The sequence below is a fragment of the Halichoerus grypus genome, chromosome 5 (genome assembly GCF_964656455.1).
Source record: "Halichoerus grypus chromosome 5, mHalGry1.hap1.1, whole genome shotgun sequence".
Taxonomy (NCBI): domain Eukaryota; kingdom Metazoa; phylum Chordata; class Mammalia; order Carnivora; family Phocidae; genus Halichoerus; species Halichoerus grypus.
In genome coordinates, this window is record NC_135716.1 from 110,118,364 (window position 1) to 110,142,785 (window position 24,422).

The 24,422-nt window shown below is 36.1% G+C and overlaps 1 protein-coding gene across 3 annotated transcripts in view; it reads left to right on the forward strand.

Annotated features, from left to right (window-relative positions):
- Positions 1-24,422, forward strand: part of ARHGAP29 (Rho GTPase activating protein 29) — a 64,210-nt gene that overhangs the window by 32,007 nt on the left and 7,781 nt on the right. For all 3 annotated transcript variants that reach the window (XM_036122701.2, XM_036122702.2, XM_078072734.1), the window contains 12 exons: positions 670-734; positions 1,158-1,268; positions 1,374-1,454; positions 1,666-1,854; positions 4,706-4,843; positions 16,861-17,018; positions 17,556-17,695; positions 17,968-18,072; positions 20,297-20,395; positions 21,413-21,552; positions 21,826-22,014; positions 22,288-22,425. In XM_036122701.2, coding sequence (XP_035978594.2) covers positions 670-734; positions 1,158-1,268; positions 1,374-1,454; positions 1,666-1,854; positions 4,706-4,843; positions 16,861-17,018; positions 17,556-17,695; positions 17,968-18,072; positions 20,297-20,395; positions 21,413-21,552; positions 21,826-22,014; positions 22,288-22,425 — 1,553 coding nt within the window. The remainder of the gene's footprint in view (positions 1-669; positions 735-1,157; positions 1,269-1,373; positions 1,455-1,665; positions 1,855-4,705; positions 4,844-16,860; positions 17,019-17,555; positions 17,696-17,967; positions 18,073-20,296; positions 20,396-21,412; positions 21,553-21,825; positions 22,015-22,287; positions 22,426-24,422) is intronic.

Consider the following 24,422-nt stretch of genomic DNA (forward strand, 5'->3'; position numbering starts at 1 on the left):
TGGGGACACAAAGACAAATAGTACACTGTCTTTGCCTTTAAGGAAGTCATACTCCATTGGGCAAAAAGAAATGCAATCAGATAATATGGTTAAAAGAAATAAAAGCAACAATAGGTGTATGAGCACCAGCCATGGTAATATCTTAATAGCTAGTATTTTCCCAGTGTTTTACAAAATACTTGTATTGACAAAATACTTTCATATCCTGTACCTCATTTAATCCTTACCAAAACCCTGGGAAGAAAGCAAGAAAAGAATTATTCCCATTTTACAGCTCGGGCAAACAAGACTTGCCTAAGGTCGGATAGCAGATTTGCATAGGATTATATAGCACTAACTGGAAGAATATAGGATTTACCCAAATCCTGTGCTCTTTCTACAAAATTATTTGCTTTAAATAGGGACTGCCCATCAGAATCACCTGAATAACCTTATAAAAGGGCAATACACAGGCCTAGGTCCCATCTCCAAGAGAAGTGAGGCCAAGCATGTATATTTTGAAAGTTTCCTAGTTGGTTTCGATGAGCACTCTGGATAAGAATCACAGTATCATATGATGCAGACTAGTATGTGTGCTCACTCTTTAATTTGGGAATCACAAATAATTTTAGAGTATGGAGGGGAAAAAGAAGTTAATTTACCTTCTGATGTTTTCTTTGACCTTTTCAGAATTGGAGTCCACTAGAAACATTGTCAAGTTGGCAGAGGCAACTAGAAGTAACATTGGAATGCAGGTAAGTGTTCAGTGACCTCCTAGGGCATTGGACAAGGAGGTTACCTAGATGAGCTCATGATAGTGCCTTGTGAAGTCAGAAACTTGTGTGCTAAATATAGGAAAGAAGTGAAATGCTGAACTTTTGGCTGGGCAAAATAAAGACCTTTTAAACTTAACGTGGAGACCCATTATGGAAAAAAACTAGGAAATTCACAATTTTATACAAATGTTGATTGTTTTGTTAGCCACTAGTCTTGCCTGCCTAGTTTTATAATTAATATTCTTCAGTACCTCCTCATATAGTCATCTTTATGACTAGTCATTTGTCTGCAGAAAATGTCTAAACTTAAAATTTCTCCCTCTGAAGAAGAATAGTTGGGGGGGATCTAGAACTCTAGTGCTATTTCCATTGGAAAATTTACTTTTCGATTTTAAATTCTAGGAGTTTATGCCACTGCAGTCTCTATTTGCCAGTGCTCTTCTTAATGATATAAAGAACAGTCACCTTTTACAACAGACAATTGCAGCACTCCAAGCCAACAAATTTGTGCAGGTAAAAATTTATGTGTATAATACACTTTTTTTTTTTTTGTTAACAACAGCATACCTTTAGAAAACAGCTTTTTTTTTCTTTCTTGTTTTGAAATACCCTTGACAGCCTCTACTTGGGAGGAAAAATGAAATGGAAAAACAAAGGAAAGAAATAAAAGAACTTTGGAAACAGGAACAAAATAAAATGGTGAGTATTATAATGGAGTTTCATCTACCTACTTGTGAACATCTGAAATCATCTGCAGTATGTAAGCATACACCCTGGAAGATGCATACCTTACTCTATAGTTTTTCTAAAATGCTTGTTTTAACTATCTTGTTGAATATGCTAATGAAACTTATACATTAGGGTTTGTTTCTTATTCTGTATTTAATAGTCTTTTTTTTTTCCTGTGTAGCTGGAAACAGAGACTGCTCTTAAAAAGGCAAAATTGTTATGCATGCAACGTCAAGATGAGTATGAAAAGGCAAAATCTTCCATGTTTCGTGCAGAAGAGGAGCATCTGTGCTCAAGTGGTGGATTAGTAAAAAATCTCAACAAGCAGCTAGAAAAAAAGCGAAGGCTTGAAGAGGAAGCTCTTCAGAAAGTAACCATCTTTGTTGTTATTTGCAAGTTGAATTAGCAATAATCTGCTAAGGCTTCAGTTCTCAAATGTTAGCTTGCATCAGGGTTGCCTGGAAGGCTTGTTAAAACAGGCTACTGGGCCCCACATCCAGAGTGTCTGATTCAGTAGCTCTAGGGTTGGCCCCAAACAACTTGCACTTCTGACAGGTTCCCAGGTGATGCTGCTGCTGGTGGTGATGGGGATCCACACTTTGAGAACCAGTATACTAAGAGATTTTTGCTTATCTTTTAAATCTTTGGTTTTGTTTCTGAAAAAGTATCTTAGAGAAGGCAGTAGTTTAATATTTTTTACTTCATTGTTCAGGAAGTTCACCTTTGAGGCAACTGGGTGTATATGTGTGCTAATTCTAGTACCTGATAGCAAAGCTAGGCTGGAGCTTTATATTGCTTATGACATATAATTTGATGAATTCTGTAAGATTATGTAGAAAATGGTGAATATAAATAGAAAAGGCTGTTAAATAGAAGTAGTCATTTATCTTGTAGACAGTATACTATCCATTAAAGTCAAGTGCCTGAGTCACTGACCAGAACAAATTGTTATCTTTAGAAATATTCTATTTAAAACAGACTATTTCAAGAAGTCAGTGGCATTCCTATACACCAACAACAAGTCAGAAGAAAGAGAAATTAAGGAGTCGATCCCATTTACAATTGCACCCAAAACCATAAGATACCTAGGAATCAATCTAACCAAAGAGGCAAAGGATCTGTACTCAGAAAACTATAAAATACTCATGAAAGAAATTGAGGAAGACACAAAGAAATGGAAAAACGTTCCATGCTCATGGACTGGAAGAACAAATATTGTGAAGATGTCAATCCTACCTAGAGCAATCTACACATTCAATGCAATCCCCATCAAAATACCATCCACTTTCTTCAAAGAAATGGAACAAATAATCCTAAAATTTGTATGGAACCAGAAAAGACCCCGCATAGCCAGAGGAATGTTGAAAAAGAAAAGCAAAGCTGGCGGCATCACAATTCCGGACTTCCAGCTCTACTACAAAGCTGTCATCATCAAGACAGTATGGTACTGGCACAAAAACAGACACATAGATCAATGGAACAGAATAGAGAGCCCAGAAATGGACCCTCAACTCTATGGTCAACTAATCTTTGACAAAGCAGGAAAGAATGTCCAATGGAAAAAAGACAGTCTCTTCAACAAATGGTGTTGGGAAAATTGGACAGCCACATGCAGAAGAATGAAACTGGACCATTTCCTTACACCACACACAAAAATAGACTCCAAATGGTTGAAAGACCTCAATGTGAGACAGGAGTCCATCAAAATCCTAAAGGAGAACACAGGCAGCAACCTCTTCGACCTCAGCCGCAGCAACTTCTTCCTAGAAACATTGCCAAAGGCAAGGGAAGCAAGGGCAAAAATGAACTATTGGGACTTCATCAAGATAAAAAGCTTTTGCAAAGCAAAGGAAACAGTCAACAAAACCAAAAGACAACTGACAGAATGGGAGAAGATATTTGCAAATGACATATCAGATAAAGGGCTAGTATCCAAAATCTATAAAGAACTCATAAAACTCAACACCAAAAGAACAAAGAATCCAATGAAGAAATGGGCAGAAGACATGAACAGACATTTTTCCAAAGAAGACATCCAAATGGCCAACAGACACATGAAAAAGTGTTCAATATCGCTCGGCATCAGGGAAATCCAAATCAAAACCTCAATGAGATACCACCTCACACCAGTCAGAATGGCTAAAATTAACAAGTCAGGAAATGACAGATGTTGGCGAGGATGCGGAGAAAGGGGAACCCTCCTACACTGTTGGTGGGAATGCAAGCTGGTGCAGCCACTCTGGAAAACAGTATGGAGGTTCCTCAAAAAGTTGAAAATAGAGCTATCATATGATCCAGCAATTGCACTACTGGGCATTTACCCCAAAGATACAAAAGTAGGGACCCGAAAGGCTACGTGCACCCCGATGTTTATAGCAGCAATGTCCACAATAGCCAAACTGTGGAAAGAGCCAAGATGTCCATCAACAGATGAATGGATAAAGAAGATGTGGTATATATATACAATGGAATATTACGCAGCCATCAAAAGGAATAAGATCTTGCCATTTGCAACGACGTGGATGGAACTGGAGGGTATTATGCTGAGCGAAATAAGTCAAACAGAGAAAGACATGTATCATATGACCTCACTGATATGAGGAATTCTTAATCTCAGGAAACAAACTGAGGGTTGCTGGAGTGGGGGGTGGGGTGGGAGGGATGGGGTGACTGGGTGATGGACACTGGGGAGGGTATATGTTCTGGTAAGCGCTGTGAATTGTGCAAGACTGTTGAATCTCAGATCTGTACCTCTGAAACAAATAATGCAATATATGTTAAGAAAGAAAAAAAGAAGAAGAAGAATGTAGCAGGAGGGGAAGAATGAAGGGGGGGAAATCGGAGGGGGAGAAGAACCATGAGAGACAATGGACTCTGAAAAACAAACTGAGGGTTCTAGAGGGGAGGGGGTTGGGAGGAGGGGTTAGCCTGGTGATGGGTATTGAGGAGGGCACGTTCTGCATGGAGCACTGGGTGTTATGCACAAACAATGAATCATGGAACACTATATCTAAAACTAATGATGTAATGTATGGGGATTAACATAACAATAAAAAAAATTTAAAAAAAAATAAAAATAAAAATAAAACAGACTATTTCATACTTTTTATGCAAAAAGTCTTTTTAATTATTTCCATTGAGTTTTATTATAATAAGTATTTGTTTTAAAATATAAATTCTAGTGATCAGTGTTATTTTTTTTTTCTGTGATATTCTTAAAGGTAGAAGAAGCAAATGAACTCTACAAAGTTTGTGTGACAAATGTTGAAGAGAGACGAAATGATCTAGAAAATACCAAAAGAGAAATTTTAACACAACTCCAGAAACTTGTTTTTCAGTGTGATCTTACCCTTAAAGCTGTAAGTATTTTGTTCAGTATTTTGAAGGCCGGGGCAAAAAAGGGTCTAAATATCTGCAGAAGGGAAGAGGGATGCTTGATGAGTTATGATTCTTAAGGGATTTAATTTCTGAGATTAATGCAACATTTGGAGTTTGGAAATTGACTTTCAGCTTTTAATAGTGGTAAATGCTTTGAGTTACATTTTTTATCTGGTCCCTCACCTGGTGGATCGATGATTTGTCCAATTAAAATTGAAGTCTGAGAGTTTGAAATCACCTCTAAGCCACTGTCTTTCTTGGCTTGGTTGACAAAATGGATTTGACTGTTGAAACTTCTTTCAGCACTATGAGATCGGTTCTTCAAAATTTGAGTAAACTAAATATTAAAATTAAACCCAGTGACTTATTAAAAAAAAAAAAACAACGCAGGCACCTGGGTGGCTTAGTTGGTTAAGCTACTGCCTTCAGTTCAAGTCATGATCCTGGAGTCCCAAGACCGAGTCCCACATCGGGCTCCCCGCTCAGTGGGGAGTCTGCTTCTCCCTCTGACTCTCTCCCCTCTCGTGCTCTCTCTCACGCTCTCTCAAATAAATAAATAAAATCTTAAAAAACAAAACAAAAACGCATCCTTCCCTCAAGGGTTTTCATTTGTCTCTTTAAAATGACTTTTATAAAAAGTTTATATATAAAATACCTTTTTTTGATGTACATTTCACAAGTTTTAACACATGTATAAATTTGTGTAACCACAATCAGGATTCAGAAGAATTCCATCACTCCAAAAAATTTTGTTCATGCTGCCCCTTTGTAGTCAAATTCTCTACCCACCCCTAAACCCCTGGCAAATATTGATATGTTCTCCGTCTTTATAGCTTGATCTTTTCCAGAGTGTCACATAAATGGAATCCTATAGTATGTGACTTGGGGACCGGCTTCTTTTACTCAGCATAATGTCTTTGAGATTCATCAATGTTATGCCTGTATCAATAGTTCATTTCTTTTTATTGCTGAATAGTATTCCATTATATGAATGTACCGCAGTGTTTATCCATTCATCAGTTGGACATCTGTTGTTTCCAGTTTTTGGTGATTGTGAATATAGAGCTGCTGTGAATATTTGTATACAAGTTTTTGCATGAACATAAGTTTTCATATTTCTAGGGTAAGCACCTAGGAGTGAGATTACTGGATGTTATGGTAAATGTCTGTTTAACTTTATAAGAAATTGCCAAATTGTTTTCCAGAATGGCCGTAACATTTTCATTCTAACCAGTAATATGAGTTCCGATTGTTCTGCATCCTTGACAATACTTGCTGGTTGTTGTTATATTTTAACTGTTCTAATATGTGTGTAGTGGTAGTTGTTTTAATTTGTGTTTCTGGAGTGACTAATGATATTGAGCATCTTTTCAAGGACTTATTTGCAGTCTCTATTTTGTCAATTTTTTTAAATTGATTTGTTTGTTTTCTTATTATTGAGCTTGCGTATTTTGTCTTCCAGTCTGAAACTTCTCTTTAGTCTTTTAGCAGTTTGTTTCAGGGGAAAAAAGGTTATAATTTTGATGGAATCTAACTTATCAATTTCTTCTTTTATGTGTCATGCTTTTCATATTATAGCTAAGAGAGTTTCAGGGTCACAAAGACTTCTATGTTTTCTACTAAAAATTTTATAGTTTGACATTGATATATGATCTATTTTGACTTAATTTTTATATAAGGTGTGAAATATAGGTTGAGGTTTTTTGCATATAGATGTTGTGTTAAAATTATGCCTGTGGGATTTTAATTTATGGAGGTGACTGCATGCTGACATGGAGAGGTCAATGTTACTGAAAGGGTGAATTGCTTACTTATATTTCCCGAGAGAAGGGGACGTGCTGTGCCACATAGGGCCACAGAAGTACCAGGTTTGGTGAAGCAGAGGCAGGAGTGAGGGGAAGGCTGAGTATAGAGCCTTTATTGGGGTTTCCAAGGGAAAGACAAGGTGGGGCAGGATAAGCAGTATAGGATTGGCTAGTTTGATGGTCTCTAGTTGCTTGGTACCTGGCCCTAGGATGATTCAGAGCAGGAGACAATAATAACTTGGTGTGTGAGAATTAGATAATGAGGTTGTTTGGGTTGCATATGAAAGACATGCCCCCCACTACTTCCCACCCCTGTGCTAAGAATTGGTTAGCCCTGGGAGAAGCAGACTCTCCCCAGCCGGCAAACTTTTTAAGATGTCAAAACATTATAAAATACGGAAAATAAAAAACATTATTAATACAGGTGTCCACTTGTTCCAGTACCATTTGTTGAAAACATTGTGCCATCTCCATGGATTTGTCTTTGCATCTTTGTCAAAAATCAATTGACCATATTTTTATAAAAGGTCAATTTCTAGATTCTCTATTCTGTTCCATGGATATATATACCTGTCATTTGGCCCAAACTCTACTACTATGTTGATAACTGTTGTTTTATAGCAAGTCTTAAAATCAGGTAGGGGCACCTGGGTGGCTCAGTCATTAAGCATCTGCCTTCGGCTCAGGTCATGATCCCAGGGTCCTGGGATCGAGCCCCGCATCACGCTCTCTGCTCAGCGGGAAGCCTGCTTCTCCCTCTCCACCCCCCCTGCTTGTGTTCCCTCTCTCGCTGTGTCTCTCTCTGTCAAATAAATAAATAAATTCTTTAAAAAAAATAAAATCAGGTAGTGTGAATCTTCAATTTTATTTTTTTTTTCATAATTGTTTTGAGTATTTAAGATCCTTTGCCCATAAAAACATTGGAATCAGCTTGCAGTATCTACAAACAAATCCTGCTAACATTCTAATTGGAATTGTGTTAAATCTTAGATCAGATGGGAAGAATTGACTATAATATGTAGCATCTTAACTATAGAGAGAGAGTTGTTCAATCCATGAAGACAGTATGTCTCTCCATTTATTTAGATACATGATATTTTTTTAATCAGCATTTTGTAGTTTTCAACATAGAAGTCTTTCACGTGTTTTGTTAGATTTAAACCTCTGTATGTATGTATGTATTTGGGCAGCTATTGTGAATGTGACATAGAAATAAATCAATAGATAAATATATACCACATATAATTTATGTGTATGTATCTATGCACACACATTTCTTTAATTTCACATTTCAGTTGTTCATTGTTAGTATTTAGAAACACAAGTGATTTTTGTATGTTGATCTTGTATCTTGCAAACTTGCTAAAACTAAATAGTTCTGGAACTTTTTTTGTAGAATCATTGGGGTTTTCTACATAGAAAATTATGTTATCTACAAATAGGGACAGTTTTATTTCTTCCTTTCCAATCTATATTCCTCTTATTTCTTTTTTTTCTGCACTGGCTAGAGCTTCCAGTTCATTATTGAATAGGATTGGGTGAGATAAGATATCCTTGTCCTATTCTGGACTATTTAAGGGCAAAGCACTTAGTCTTTCACTATTACATATGATGATAACTATAGGTTTTTTGATGATGCCCTTTATCAGGTAAGGAATTTCCCCTTTTTCTAGTTTGCTGACAGTTTTATGATGAAGATGTTGAATTTTTTTTTCCACTGCTGAGAATTTTGGGGTTGTTTGTTATCGCAGCATAAGCTAGCAAAACTGTCTGCTTCAGTATATATTGAATATATATGTACATATATTCTTTATTCCTTTATATGTACCTTTACATACTATATACCATATCATGTGTACCTAAATATGATAGAGGAACATCTTTGAACAAATAATATATAAGTACAGTTAATGGGACTTAAGATGCAATTTTTGCTAATTATTATAAACGTTTGTAATTGTGTCTTTGCTTTTTTTAAAAAAAGATGTTAGATTTTATCAAATGATTTTTTCCACATCATTTGATTAATGTGATAATACAGTTTTTCTTTTGTAGTCTATTAATATGATGGATTACATTGATGTTTGCGTGCTGATCTAGTCTTGCATTCCTGGATAAGCTGCTTTTGGTTGTGATGCATTGTTACTTTTATATATTGCTGGATTCAATTTGCTAATATTTTGTTGAGTATTTTTTTCTTTTTCTTCTCTGTTAATAAAAGACATTGGTATGTTGTTATTGGTTTTTTTTTTTTTTCTTGTACTGTCATTATCTAGTTTAGTATCAGGGTTATTCTGGCCTTATAAAATGAGTAGGGAGGTGTTCCTTCCTGTCAGTATTCTGGAAGAGATTGTGTAGAACTGGTGTTATTTCTTCAGTTGTTTGATGGCGTTCCCTGGTGAAAGTATCTGGGCTTGGGGTTTTCATTTTTGGAAGATTTTTCACTATGCATTCAGTTTCTTTTGAGAATAAACCTATTCGAGTTAATTATTTCTTTTTGGGTGAATTTTGGTAGTTTGTGGCTTTCATGGAATCAGTCCCTTTTGTCCCAGTTGTCTAATTTATGTGCACAGAGTTGTGTATGGTTTTTCTTTACCCCTTCAGTGACTCAGTAGGCTGTAATAATATCCTCTCTTTCATTCCTGATGTTGGTAATTTGTACCTTCTCTCTTTCTCTCTCTGGTTAGTCTGGCTAGATAGAGATTTATCAATTTTACTGACCTTTTCAAAGAAAAGCTTTTAATTTTCATTGGTTTCTCTATTGTTATTTTTTAAATTTTATTTCTGCTTGCTTTGGGTTTATTTTGCTTTTCTTTTTAGTTTCTTGGTGGTGGAAGCTTAGATTGTTCATTGAGACCTCCCTGCTTTTGTAATATAAATATTTAATCATTTAGATTTCTCTCTAAGCACTGCTTATCTAAATCCCACAAATTTTGAATTTTGTATTTCTATTTTTGTTCAATATAAAATATTTCCTAATTTCCCTTGAGACTTCATCTTTGACTTATGGATAGTATAGAAGCTGATTGTTTAATTTCCAAGTATTTGAGAATTTTCTGGATAAATTCCTGGTATTGATTTCTAGTTTAATTCTGTTATGATGAGAGAAATGTTTTATATAATTTCAATTTTCTTAGATTTGTTATGGTTTGTTTTATGATTCAGCATATGGTCTGTCATGGTGAATGTTCCATGCATATACTTTCAAAATGTGTGTTCTGCTCTTGTTGGCTGGGGTATTTGGTAAATGTAAATGTCAATTGGTTATTGTTGGTTTACGGTGCTATTTATTTCTTCTACATCCTTGACTTACTTTTTACTTCTATCAGTTACAGAGAAATGAGGGTTTTTTTTTTTTAAGTTTTTATTTAAATTCCAGTTAATCAGCATACAGTGTAATATCAGTTTCAGGTGTACAATATAGTGATTCAACACTTTCATACAACACCCAGTGCTCATCACAACAAGCACGCTCCTTAATCCCACTCACCTATTTAACCCACCCCCTACCCACTTCCCCTCTGGTAACCAGTTTATTCAGAGAAAGGAGTTTTGAAGTCTTCAATATACTGTATATTTTTAGTTCTATCAGTTTTTGCTTTATGAATTTTGAAACTCAGTTGCTTGTGCATTAGTAATTGTTACATATTCTTGGTGAATTAATCCTTTTATTTTTATGAAATGTCTCTTTTTATCCTGGTAATTTTTATTGCTTTTAGTCTTCATTTAATACTGATGTAGCTGTTTCAGTTTTTTTTCAATTATTTTTATCATGGTATGGTATATCTTTTTCCATTCTTCTACTTTGAGTTTTATCATTATATTTAAAGTGAAATCGGAGGGGGAGACGAACCATGAGAGACTATGGACTCTGAGAAACAAACTGAGGGTTCTAGAGGGGAGGGGGCTGGGAGGATGGGTTAGCCTGGTGATGGGTATTAAAGAGGGCACGTACTGCATGGAGCACTGGGTGTTATACGCAAACAATGAATCATGGAACACTACATCAAAAACTTACGTAATGTATGGTGATTAACATAACATAATTAAAAAAAGAGAAAAAAAGTGAATTACTTACATAGCATATAGTTCAGTCTTGATTTTTTTAAAAAATCGGTTTTGGGGGCACCTGGGTGGCTCAGCTGGTTGGGCAACTGCCTTCAGCTCAGGTCATGATCCTGGAGTCCTGGGATTGAGTCCCACGTTGGGCTCCTGGCTCAGCGGGGAGTCTGTTTCTCCCTCTGACCCTCTCCCCTCTCATGCTCTCTCTCACTCTAAAAAAAAAAAAAAAACTGTTTTGATAATCTCTATCTTTTAAGTGAAATATTTAGACAGTTTATATTTAATGCAAATATATGTTCAGATTTAGGCTTACTTTTCTCTTTTCCTGTTTGTACCTTATGTTTTCTTCATTTGTTTCCCTCTTGCTGCCTTATATTGGATAAATTGATAATTTTTTAGAATTACATATAATTTATATTACAGATTTAATTTAATCTATTTTTATTTACGCATTAGAGTTATATTTTAATTTATCTAAAATGCTTATTTGCATTTTATTATCTACATTTTAATTTACTGAGCTTTTGACTATATCTCTTTTTACAGTTTTTTTTTTTTTTTCTTTTTAATGGGCTATATTTATAAAAACTTTTCACTGGCCTATTTAAAACTAACATTTTACCCCTTCAAGTGGAACGTAGAAACCACATAGTCCCACCATATAAGGCCCTTTTACTTGTTTTGGGTTGTAATTGATATGTGTATGTTACATCTATATACTTTGAAAACCTCACCAGACAATCTTACAATTTTTGCTTTCAAAAGTCACATATTTTAGAGAAAAGAAGTCATCTTTTTTAATTACCTAGATATTTACCATTTGTTTCTACTCTTCCATTTCTAGGGTTCTTTCCCTCTGATATCATTTCTCTCTTTTCTGAAGAACTTCCTTTAGCATTTCTGTTGTAGCAGGTCTTCTGGTGGTGAATTCTGTATTTCATCTGAGAATGTTTTTATTTCATCTTTATTCCTGAAGGACATTTTCATTTGATAAAGAGTTTAGTTCTTTTCTTTCAACACTTTAAAAATGTCCTTCCACTGCCTTCTGGCCTCTGTGTTTCTAATGAGAAATCCATAGTCATTTGAATTACTGCTTTCTCAATGTGGAATGTGTTGGAGGTTTTTTTTGTTTTTTGCTTGCAAGATTTTTTTTCTTTGTCTTTGGTTTTCAACATTTTGATTACAGTTTATTTGGGTGTGAATTTTCTTGAATTTATTCTGTTTGGGGTTCCCTGAGCTTCTTAAATCTGCAGGTTTGACTCTTACTATATTTGAGAAGTTTTCAGCTATTGTTTCTTCAAAATTTTTTTTGTAGCACTCTGTCCTCTTCCTCTAAGACTCCAGTGACTCAAATTTTAGACCTTTGTTTTTATTCTATGGGTTTGAGGGGGGTGTTGTTTTTTTTTCTCCCTAATCTTTTCTCTTGGTTGTTGTTCTATTGATCTATCTTCAGGTTCACTGACTCTTTCCTTTGTTATCTCTATTTTCCTATACAGTCAAAACAGTAAATTTTTTTGTTTGGGATATTTTATTTTCCTGTTTCTTTTTTATATCTTCCATTTCTGTGCTGCGACTTCAGTCTTACCATGTTTTAAGATTATTTGCCCTTATGTATTTAAACCATCATAATAGGGCGCCGCCTGGGTGGCTCAGTTGGTTGGGCGACTGCCTTCAGCTCAGGTCATGATCCTGGAGTCCCGGGATCGAGTCCCGCATCAGGCTCCCTGCTCAGTGGGGAGTCTGCTTCTCCCTCTGACCCTCCCCCCTCTCATGTGCTCTCTCTCTCACTCTCTCTCTCAAATAAATAAATAAAATCTTTAAAAAAAATAAATAAAAAACTAAACCGTCATAATAGCTGCTTTAAAGTCTTTATCTGATAATCCAAATAGGTGAGTCATCTCAGGGTTAGTGTGTTTATTGTCTTTTCTCTTGCGTGTTGATGAGATTTCCTGGTCCTTCATGTAACAAGTATTTTGGATGATATTCTGGACTTCTCAGTATTACTTTATGTGACTCATGGTCATCTTTCTAACCTATATTGAATGTTGATTTTTTAAATTTTGGGCAGGCATTTGATCTAGTTAGGTTCACTCTACAGCTCCTAAGGAATCCCTTCCAAGTCTTCTAGTTGTGAAACTTAGTCAACCTACTCTGCTGCTATTGAGGGCCAAGTAGGGAAAGGATAAAGACAAAAACCAGTAGGGAGTTGAGACCCCTCACTCTTCAGATCCAGTTTATCTGGTTCTAGAGAAGAATTGCCCTCAAAGTTGTAGATGTCTGTTCAGTGGCTCCTGCTCTTGGTGCCACAGCACCACATCTCAGCGCTTGGGACTTGCTTGGGGGCTGGGGGACAAGAGAAAACAGACAGACAAAAGAAACCAGTGGGTTTTCCCCCACTCTTTCAATCACGTGTCTTTGAATAGGAGTTCAGTATTGGCTGGGAAACAGTAGCAAAAGAAATAACAGGAAGCATACCTCTAGATTGCTCATACCTTGATTTGTTGTTTCTTTCCACAATCTGCCTGCTACCATTTACTTTTCAGAATTCTCAGAAAGTTAAGAATTCAGTGGGAAACTGAAACTATTTCCATTTGAATCAGAAACTCTCCATACAATGTTCCTGAGTATTTAAAATTGTATCTCATTCGTTTACCAAATTCCAGTTAATGTGTGATTAATTTAGAGAGCCAATTTTAGCAAAGTGATTTAAAAGAATTATAAAAATCCCAGGATTCGAAATTACATTATGAGTTACGTAAGCCAACCTTTACACTTGACAAGTCCTTTTCACCTCAGACAGTAGCTCATGATAACTAAGATTGAGTATGTACCTGCCAGTGTATAAAGTTCTTTGCCTACATTAACTCATGTAAATCTCACACAATCCCATTAGGTAAATATAACTGTTTTTAGCTCCATCTTACTGGTAAAGAAACTAAAGTTTAGAAAACCTTTCTTCTCAAAATGTGGTTCTTGGGCCTGTCACATTCTCATTACATTGGGAGCCTATGAGGAATGCAGAATCTTGGGTTTCAACTCAGACTTTTGGAATCAGAATCTGCATTTTGAACAAGAATCCCACACATGATTCATTTGCACATTAACTTTTTATGAAGCGTTTGCTTAGAGAAGTTACAAATAACTTGATCAAGGTCACCTAGCATGTAAATTGTAAAGCTAGGATAGAACTTGGTTGAATGACTTCAGAACCTGTGCTATTAAATACTATGCTGTCTTGCTGAATGATTATTTAGCCTGGGTGTGACAACTCCAAAATTAATATAATTTTTATATTGAGCTAAAAGAAAATCCGTTTTCTTGTGGACCTTTCAAGTTATACCATACTGCTATAATCCCTCTTCTACAAAATAACACTTTAAATATTTAAAGGTAATTGTTATCTTCCTTTCTTGAATGCTTTTTCCAGACTACACACCCCCAAATCTGATTTTTTTTATTTTCACTCTAGGACATATCACATACGTGATTGCAGAGAAAACAAAATTATTTGAGATACAAAGATTCTAGACACTCAGGTTCTCTCACTATCTTAGGGAAGATACACAAATCACATTTATATCCTAGCAAAATTTTAAGTTATATCATGGACATCAAGGATTACTTCTGAATATCTAAAATTGTCTTGAATTATGAAGTATTGGAGGGTAGGGGATAAAGATCATAATTACATTACTGAGAGGAAGAAGAAATGACCAGGCCGGTCACTAAAGACCTAACCAAATCAATGGGCTTTGAAGAATGGAAAGAATTAGAAGAAGAGTTTTTCGTTTTATTTTAAAGTACATTCAAGAAAAATTTACCTTTAATACAGGGTAGAGAATTATACTGAACAAATTTATTTTAGATTATTGCTGATTTATATGAAAGAAACTTTCCCCATTATTTGAAATTAAAATTCCATTTGAACAGCTATCATAAATATTTGCACGAATCCATGTGCCGGTGGAGGAACTAAAAATTTGCTGTAGGTGATGAAAGCTTGGGCATAGAGTTGGAAGTCCTGTGTGCTCGAGTGAGCAGTCCCAGAAAACGAACAGAATTATAGTATGATCTTGGCTAATAACACTTTTTATTACTATACATTTGGTCATTTCCCCTTTGTGAGGCACTTAGGTCACTGTGCGAGATAGAGGACCTAGAAGAAAAGTCTAAGTTCCTGACTCAGGGAGCAGATTGAGGCACAAAAAAATCTAGAGGCAGGATGATTTTTGAGGTACCTGTGAGCCACCTCAGTTAAGATGCCCAGCAAGTCCTGCAGGATCTGCCCCATGGGGGTTCACTCTTTAGTGTTTCTATTAGGTAAGTGAGAAGGCTGAATAATTTGGGGGAAACAGATTTTAAGATTGGGCTACCCGTATATATTACTGCTTAAGTCTTTATTATTAATAAATACCCAGAAACAAACATTCAGCAGATGAACTGATTATGCCAGTATATTCATTTGGCTTTTTAAATTATTGGTGTTTTTAACTAGACTCATAAAGCTTATTAAAAATTATAAAAAATGGACAGTTACCTTTAGGATCAAGAGAGTAAGTTCAGTTTACCATTAACTGGTGAATTTTTTCATCAGAGCCAGTTGCAGGACTTAAACTTTACCATCCACGGTTTGAATTTCCTTTGTTCCTTGAGAGAATTAGAACACAAATAAGCTATTCTTTTATGTGCACTTTTCAAATACTATTTATGCTGAGTCTTAGTTATCCTTCAGGAATGCCTGTCTACCTTGGAAAGGACTTAGAGGCTAATCAGAAGTTCAGTGGATCATCTGGTGTATCAAGAGAGATGAAGAGGATATATGGCAGTCTTTCAAATAATATTAAGCCAATTGAAATTTGGCATTTATTCACATTGCTCACCTGGAAGCCAGAGTGGCATTTTATAAAATAAATCAGATTATGTGATAGCTCTTAACACCCTTTAAAACCCTCCACTGGCTTCCCATTGTACTTAAATTCAGACTCCTTACTGCAGTTTAGAGGACTGTTTCTCTTTCTGGCATCATCTCAAACTGAAGCTTCACCTCTTTGGATGTGCTTCAGCCATATTGACCTTTCAAGTGTTTCTTGAGCATGGCAAGCTCTTTCTCACTCACTTTTGCTCTAGGGTCTCTGTGCTACCTCTTCCTTTTGTCTGGATTGGACTTCTCCCTGAAACTTTGCATTGGCTTTTTCTTACATCAGGTCTCAGTTCAGATGTGACCTCCTCAGAGAGGCTTCATTAACCTACCGTATCAAAAGTGCCCTTCTACAAATGCATACCGGGTTATATTCCGTAACTTGACAATTTTATATAGTATTTATAGAAGTTTTCAATACCAGAGATTATCTTATCTACAAAATTTATTCTCCCTCTCTCTCACACCACCTTCAGGAGAACATAAACTCTATGAGGACTGGGATCTCATCTGTTTATTTGCCATAGTATACTCAAAGCCTACGTTTTTGGGAACACTAAATTAGTTCATTCGTGTGCAGCTCTCAGAATGGATTTGGCATGTTTGCAGGCACTTGTTAGCTGCTATTGTTACTGTTACTACAAGTAGTAGGAATAATAGTATATGTAGGCATTTGTAGAAACTCAGTGGGATAATATATTTTGGATAGATTCAAGATAATGCCTAATTATTAAAGCTGAGTACTATAGGATACATTATAATTATAAAACATTTTTATTTTTATAGAATTGAAAAAGTAAAAGTCAAAATAATTGTGCTCTGATTGGAATGTTTTCCCATATGTTTTTCACTTAAGAGTTTAGAGCATTATGGTCAGACCCTCAGAGTACGGAGCTGGGAATCCTCAAAAACACATCTGTCTGCTAAAATTATGAACCAGTAGGGACATGGGGATGTATTTTTGAACTTTGCAGTTTAAAGCTAGTTTTGCTGGCAACGATTACTCCTAGATACTGGATTACAACTGTTTTTTTTTTTTTTTCTTCCTGATCTGGACTTCGCACAAAGTCAGACAACGTAGTATGCTCACAATGATATTCAGTGTTCTATGCTTCAATGTATGATCTTTTTTTCTTTTGAAATCAATGTATATTTATACAGCATTCTGTATAGCAGAAGTTATTATGCCTTTTGTCTCTGTCTGTGACCACAGGTGACAGTTAACCTCTTCCAGATGCAACACCTACAGGCAGCCTCCCTTGCAAACAATTTACAGTCTCTCTGTGATAGTGCCAAACTCTATGACCCAGGCCAAGAGTACAGTGACTTTGTCAAGGCCACAAATGCAACGGAAGAAGAAAAAGTTGATGGGTAAGAATGTGTAGATGAAATTATTTCAAAAGATAAAACCTTTATTGCTAAGTTCCTATCTGGTAGTAGGTGGCATCCTTTCTAACACTGGCAGAATTGACTTTAAAACTTTCTGAACTTTTTTTTATATTCCGATGTAGCTCACTTAAGAGTAAAGCTTTTTGTTTTGACACAGAGCTAAGTCCTTTGAGATTTAGAAATCCTTTGAGAATGGCAAATCATGGTCATATCTATTTTGAATGTCCACAGGTTTAACAGCCTACATTTTCCATAGAGGTGATACTAGAAAAGCTTAACCATGACATGAATCATTGACCATACTTTTGCTACTCTTTTCCATGTTTCAGCTGTAATAAGTTCAAATGATGAATAAATTTTGTTCACATTTCTTCTAAGAAGTTGAACCATACAATAAGGTTTTTTCTTACTATTTAATTACTCTGTTCATTAAAGTAACAGATTTTTCCAAAAATAGAATAAAATAGGCTGGGTGTTAGTCATTCTGCAAATGATGAGTTTTATTTGGGTTTTTCTCAGGAATGTAAATAAAGCATTAACAAGTAGCCCCCACACTTCTGGGTACAGACCTAGCGACTCGTTAGAGGACGTGGTGCGCCTTCCGGACAGCGCCAGTAAGACTGACGAGGACAGATGCTCCGGGAGTGCTGACGTCACAGGTAAACTTCACACTCAAGAGAGCGCTGGTTTGTGGAAGAGCAGGTTGTTTAAATGTGATTACTCAATGATTGCAACTCTGGAATCTAAACATCAGGCCTTGAATGAAAACTTCATGAGGCCTTCTTCACAGTTGTAAGCACTGTGCCTGTGTCTTAAAGTCGACTGTCGATCACTGTTAAATTTGACTTGTCTCATTTTATGTAATATCCGTATTTCGCCTCATGAAATCCGTCTGTAGCCACGTTTGACTTTAAATATTCTTTTCTTAAAGGTCCTTCTTTTATAAGGTCATGGACATTTGGGATGTTTAGTGACTCTGAGAGCACTGGAGGAAGCAGTGAATCTAGATCTCTGGATTCTGAATCGATAAGTCCAGGTACATAAGCATTTAAGTCTAGCAGAGAGAATTCAATGAAATAGTCCTTTTGGGGGATATATTTTAGCTACCTTATTTTTTTAATGGACTGTCTCCTAGAGAGGAGTATGTACGTATACACGTGCAGCTTAAAAAAAAAGTACAAAGGCAAACCCACATATATTTACCACCCAGCCTAGAAGAAATAAAACATTATCAGTATATGAGAAGGGCCCTCTGGACACCTCCTTGAAAACCTTGCCCTGCTGCCCACCAGAACAGACCATCATCCTGGGTTTTGTCAGTCATTCTCTAGCTGTTTTCAGTGTTTTACTGCCTGTATCTACTTGAGCTTTGCCCTCTTCGGAATGTTACACAGATGGAATTATACCATTTTTTGTGTGACTTCTTTCATCTTTTTTTTTTAGATCCATATCGATGTGAATAGCTCTCTTTATATATCTTTATTTTATGCTATATATAGTATTCCATTCTGTGAACATAACTGTACCTTTTAGATTGTTTTGTAGTTAATTGCTGTGATGAACAGTATAGTTAACACCAATTTTGTGCCTGTGATTATTCAGTTTTTATAAATGTACCTTAAAAGGTACTTTGGTAAAGAGAGTCCCATGCTCCTTAGAGAGGCAGGATAGATGTGTTGAATTCTCCCTTAGTGGCTTCAAAGAGGCTAACTTGCCATAGGTAATACAGCTAGCAGGAAAAGAAGGTAGCATTTGAACCCATGAGATTCTTACTTAGACATTCTTTCTCCTCCACTCTCCTACCAAAGACTGCTCCAGTCCTGTTCTTCCGGCCCTTCTCCTAGGATCCTTAGCATGGTGGGATATATGTTATAAGATTGAACCTACCTCAAAAGTCCAAGGCATTTTTTAATAGTGTTCTATTTATTTATTCATGTAAATAAGTCTCTTGAAATTTAAAGTTAGTAATAACTTCCATGCAGCATTGGGGTTTGTAGCTTACTCTGTGTCTTCCTTTAAAACTAGCTCTGTGCAAGTGGCACCCTGAAGATGTGAGCCTAAATACTTAACTGAGTATTTGTAAGTAACTTTGTAAAAACAAGATGGTTGTAGCTATCCCCACAAATTAAGACCCATTCTAGAGCAAGCCCTCAATTATTTGGAATCTCATAAGACTTCATGTGATAAAGACAAAAATTTGAAAACTAGTTAACATGATAAATGGTGAAGACCTGGGGAGGCCTGGCCTGGGAATGAGGGAACTAGGGGACATGACAGCTGTCCTCACATCCTGGAGTGGGAAGGGATTAAAGTGACAGTGCTCATCTGCTCCTTTAGGGAGAACAGGGACCAAAGGCTGGGATTCATAGGCAGGCAGGTTGCTGCTCAAAAAATATAAGGAAGCCATTTTACAGTTAAAATAGTTCAAAATGGAACGTGGGACCCCATGATTTCTCAGTCACTGAGAGCACATTCAAAGCAAAAACTAGATGACTGCCTGCCTCTTCGGCATATTTTGAAGAGGAATCTTTTTTGGGGAAAGATGTTGGTTGAAATCATCTGTAAAACCTTTTCTAACTCTCAGCCTTAAACTCATGAAGGCCTTGAGGTAAGTGAGATCTTCCACTTGGATAGATAGAGCCCTGTTTGTACGATCTGCAGGGAGCAAAGAAAGCTCATGCCCTAGTCCGGCCGCTCTTGAGACCCATGCAGTGTCCTTAGCTGACATAGCATGTGTCCTGTGCTCTCAGCGCCCTGCCTGGGGGTCTTTATTCCTGCTTCCTGCTCTCCCATCCTCCTCGTAACCTGAATGTGATGTTACTGTAGTGTGGCTGTATTCATTAGATTTTTGTATATTATTTTTGTATACATTTCTCTGTAATTCAACAAGCATTTAATGACAGTTTACCATTGTGCCAGTCACTTTGTTAGATAGTAGATGTAAGACATGAATAGAAAATACTCCCTGTCCTTGTAGAGCATATAATCTCTAACTATCAGAAGTTGGCAGAAAGGTCTCATTGGAATGTATGATTCCTCAATTTTAAATTTATTTGGAAAAGTCAGGTTTGGTTGAATTCTTTTGTTCCTAGTAATAAATATCAGAATTCCCTATATCTAAAGTCTGAGAATGGAAGCAGCTTTTTGTATTGTAGCCCACAAAATAGTATGACTTGTGTTATTCAAAAAATAATGTCATTACCCATTTCTTAAATTCTAGAGTGAATGGTCAGGTGATTGTATTCACAATTTTCTTTCAGGAGACTTTCATCGAAAACTTCCACGAACTCCATCCAGTGGAACCATGTCTTCGGCAGATGATCTAGATGAAAGAGAACCACCTTCCCCTTCAGAAGCTGGTATTGCCTTCACCTGAATCAAGTTCCCACTAAACCCTTTGAGTCAGCAACACTGCATGATATTAGGAAAATAGTATAATTTAAAGAATTACTTTGCTGTGTATTAAACAAAAGACATTATATTGACTTAAGTATATCCCAAAAAATTATGTACAAGTAGGGGTTGATAATGCACTAGTGAAATGTTATAAGCAGAACTACTAGATCTAAAATGTATTAGCATGGTGCAAAAATAGGCTAGTTATTTTAATCTTTTATAGACCTAATACAGTGACTTAACTGTTAAAAGGGTTGCAATGCATGAGAAACTGAGAGAGTCTCTTTAAAAAATAGTGCAAGAAGTTAGGCAGGAAAAGTAAATAAATTTGTTCTTGAGGACAAGGAAAGTTACAGATGTTGACAGATACAAAAGAGAAATCAGTTACCTTAATGACTTGAATTAGACTCATATAAATTAGTTTTGTACATTTGAGAACTTCTTACACCTTTTGGGCGTCATTTACTAGAATGATATGGAACATCTGACCTTTGGTAGGATATTGATATAGAACTAGCTAGTATTACCTTTAATTTTATAACGAACTCAGAATAAGAGTAGTTTTATCTTTAATGCAAATAATAGTGACACTAGTGGTCTCATACAGCTAGTTTTCTTTGAAGCTTTTGTAGGGGCATTTTCTAAGACTGTAATGCCACCTCTAACCGACTTCCAGGTGCTATAAAGAGTATATTAATAACAGTGTAGATTCACTGGTGTTGAAAACATTATGCCATGCTATTTTAGAAGTATCTTAGTGGTTTTTTGGTGATTTTTACTTATAGCTCAAATGTTTGATAAATGTGTACTTTGTAAGAGATCTATAAATTGGATGCTTATTTTGATGTTATAGACTCAAAATAATAGCTTGATGTAACATATGAATGATTACAAAGTCTAAAGATTTTTCAAAATTTAGCATCATGTGTTATAATTTTTGTCATCTTACAATTCTTACACTAATTTATTTCTGTTGCAAGGACCCAATTCCCTTGGAACATTTAAGAAAACATTGATGTCAAAGGCAGCTCTCACTCACAAGTTTCGAAAATTGAGGTCCCCCACAAAATGTAGGGATTGTGAAGGCATTGTAGTATTCCAAGGTGTCGAATGTGAAGAGGTAAGATCTTTCAGGAATTACATGAGCTCCTTCATGCTTTTTGCTTTATACTCTTTACTAATTTTATTGATTAGGCTCTCTTCCAAGTATATTTTTAATAAATTGAACCACAGTGTAGTTTTATATTTCATTTAGCTATTAAGTGTATTTCAGACACCACAAGTAATACCTTTTAAAATTATTTTTGTTGTGTTACCACTTTACCTATAGTTTGCTCAGTTGTCCATAGTTTTAAGGTGAGTGAACCATTTTTTAACTGTCATTTTCTTGTAGTGTCTCCTTGTTTGTCACCGTAAGTGTTTGGAAAATTTAGTCATCATCTGTGGTCATCAGAAACTTCCAGGGAAAATACACTTATTTGGAGCAGAATTCACACAAGTTGCAAAAAAGGAACCAGATGGCATCCCTTTTATACTCAAGATATGTGCCTCAGAGATTGAAAATAGAGCCTTGTGTCTACAGGTACGTTGTAACTCTTAAAATTAAGTTTAAAAATATAAATGCCTGTGTGATTTGTTCTAATGATGAGACTTTAAAGGAAAACAATGCTCTCAATTTTTAATAAGTAACTGAATTTATTCAGACTTTGTTAGAAAATGTTACCTCATTTGGCCCTAGGTTTTCCTAAATTATTAATAAAAATTGAAGTAGACACATCAGATATATGTGGATGTCTGCATTTAGCCATTTGTTCTAAAGGAGAATTTTGCCAAATTTTTCCGTTTTCTTCTCAAGGGAATTTATCGTGTATGTGGAAACAAAATAAAAACTGAAAAACTGTGTCAAGCCTTGGAAAATGGAATGCACTTGGTAGACATTTCAGAATTTAGTTCACATGACATCTGTGACGTCTTGAAATTATACCTTCGACAGGTAAAGTTTTTACCCTTAACACATACCATTAAATAGAAAAGAACAAAAATATGATTCATATTTTGCTGATGACATTTGCTACACGTATATTTTCATTGACATAGACCATATTAATGTGTCTCTAATTATTGTTACAGATCAAAGAGTATATAAAATACATGTACAGTTTAAAGGCCCATAATATTTAAAACATTCATTTCCCATCACCTAGCTTTAGGAAGTAGAACATTAGCTTATTGAAGGCTCCTATGTGCCCTTCTCTAGTAGTAGCCCTCAACTCCACCCCAGTGGTCTATTCTAACCACGTTAATACCTCCTTCTCTTTTCTTAATAGTTTTAATACCTGTTGTATGTTCCTAAACAGTGTATCATTAAGTTTTAGGTAACTGAGAGGAAAGCATAAATCTAGCTGTGTATTATTCACACTGTTAATGAAGGATTCAGTAAGTTCAACGCTGTCGGAGTCATGGTCCAGCTTTACCTTCATTGATATTCTCAAGTAGCCATTGTGTGAGGTCAGTGGGCAAGATCATGAAGGCATCCTGGGAACATGCAGTTCAACAGATTTGGGGCATCACACAGGGCTTTTGTATAAGCTGGGTACTGGAGATTCAGCAGGAATATGATCAGGGCTGGGCTGCTCTGTATTTTCTGTTTCTGTGCTCACTGTTGTATCTGGGGCTTACAGGAGTAGATCCAAAAAAGAAAAAAATAAAAACAGAACACTTCTGTGGGGTGAAGCAGTAATTGGCCTTAGTGACTTCAGGCAGCAGCTCCTGAAGGGGTTGCAGGAATGATCACGACATTGCCACGATGAGCCAAGTACAGAAAAGAGCTGGATCAAGCCCAACTGCATTCTGTCCTTGGGTAAAAATGAAGAGACAGTCACAGAGAGCAGAGCAATGATGGTTCTTTACATGTCCATCTCTGGAGTTCTGTTCTGCATCTGGATTCTTTTTAATATTGTGAATAGCTGTCATCCTAGGATCTCCCTTTTCCGCCCCTTTCTGTCTTCTGAGGGAGCACCTGTCTTCTGTGTCATGTCTTCCTGTTTGTGGTTTATGCTCCTGTTTTGGTCATGCCATTCTTGAGCAAGGTGGAATAAGTGTAAATTTATTTATTTGTAAATGTCTTTATTCTACCTTCTTGAATGGGATGGAAGAGTGGATATGGATAGTATGGAAGGTTATTGTGTTCTAGACTGGAAATTATTGTTCTTCCGAATTTTGAAGGCATTTTTTATTGTTCTCTTTGAAGTGTGAAATCTTTCTCATTTCTGATTCTTTGTGTGAGGCCTATTGTTTGCTCTCTGAAAGCTTGTAGAATCTTCTTTTTTTCTCCCCATTGTTTTAAAATTTCACAGTGTATGGATATATTTCACCTTGATACGGATATATTCTCATCTGTCATTTCAGGTACTCCACATACTCTGTCCTCCTTGGCCTTTTGTTCTTAGGACTTTTATTTTGTTGTTCATTTCCTCCTATTTTCTCTGTATTTTCTTTCTGGAAATGTGCATACCGGACAGCTTGTACTGGTTCCTTCATCTTTATTATTCATTTCTTTTTTTGTTTTTGTTTTCTTTTAACACTTCATAAGAGGTTTCCTCAGGTGTTTTGTTTTGTTTTTTTAAGTAGGCTCCACGCCCAGCATGGGACCCAGCGTGGGGCTCAAACCCACAACCCCCAGATCAAGACCTGAGCTGAAACCAATAGTTGGATGCTTACTCAACTGAGCCACCCAGGCGCCCTGAGATTTCCTCAGTTTTATATTCCACACCTACTGTAATCTATTTCATTTCTGAGATCATATTTTAATTTCTAAGAACTTGGTTCTCTGTTCCTTTTACAACATCCTTTTTAATGATTGTAGTATCTGAGATATTCATAACTTGTTTCTAAAAAGGATTCTTTTCTCTGCTTAGTCTCTAGTACTTTTCAATAGGACTATAATTTGAGCCCTATATATAATACTGAGTTTTCTAGGAGCCACATAAA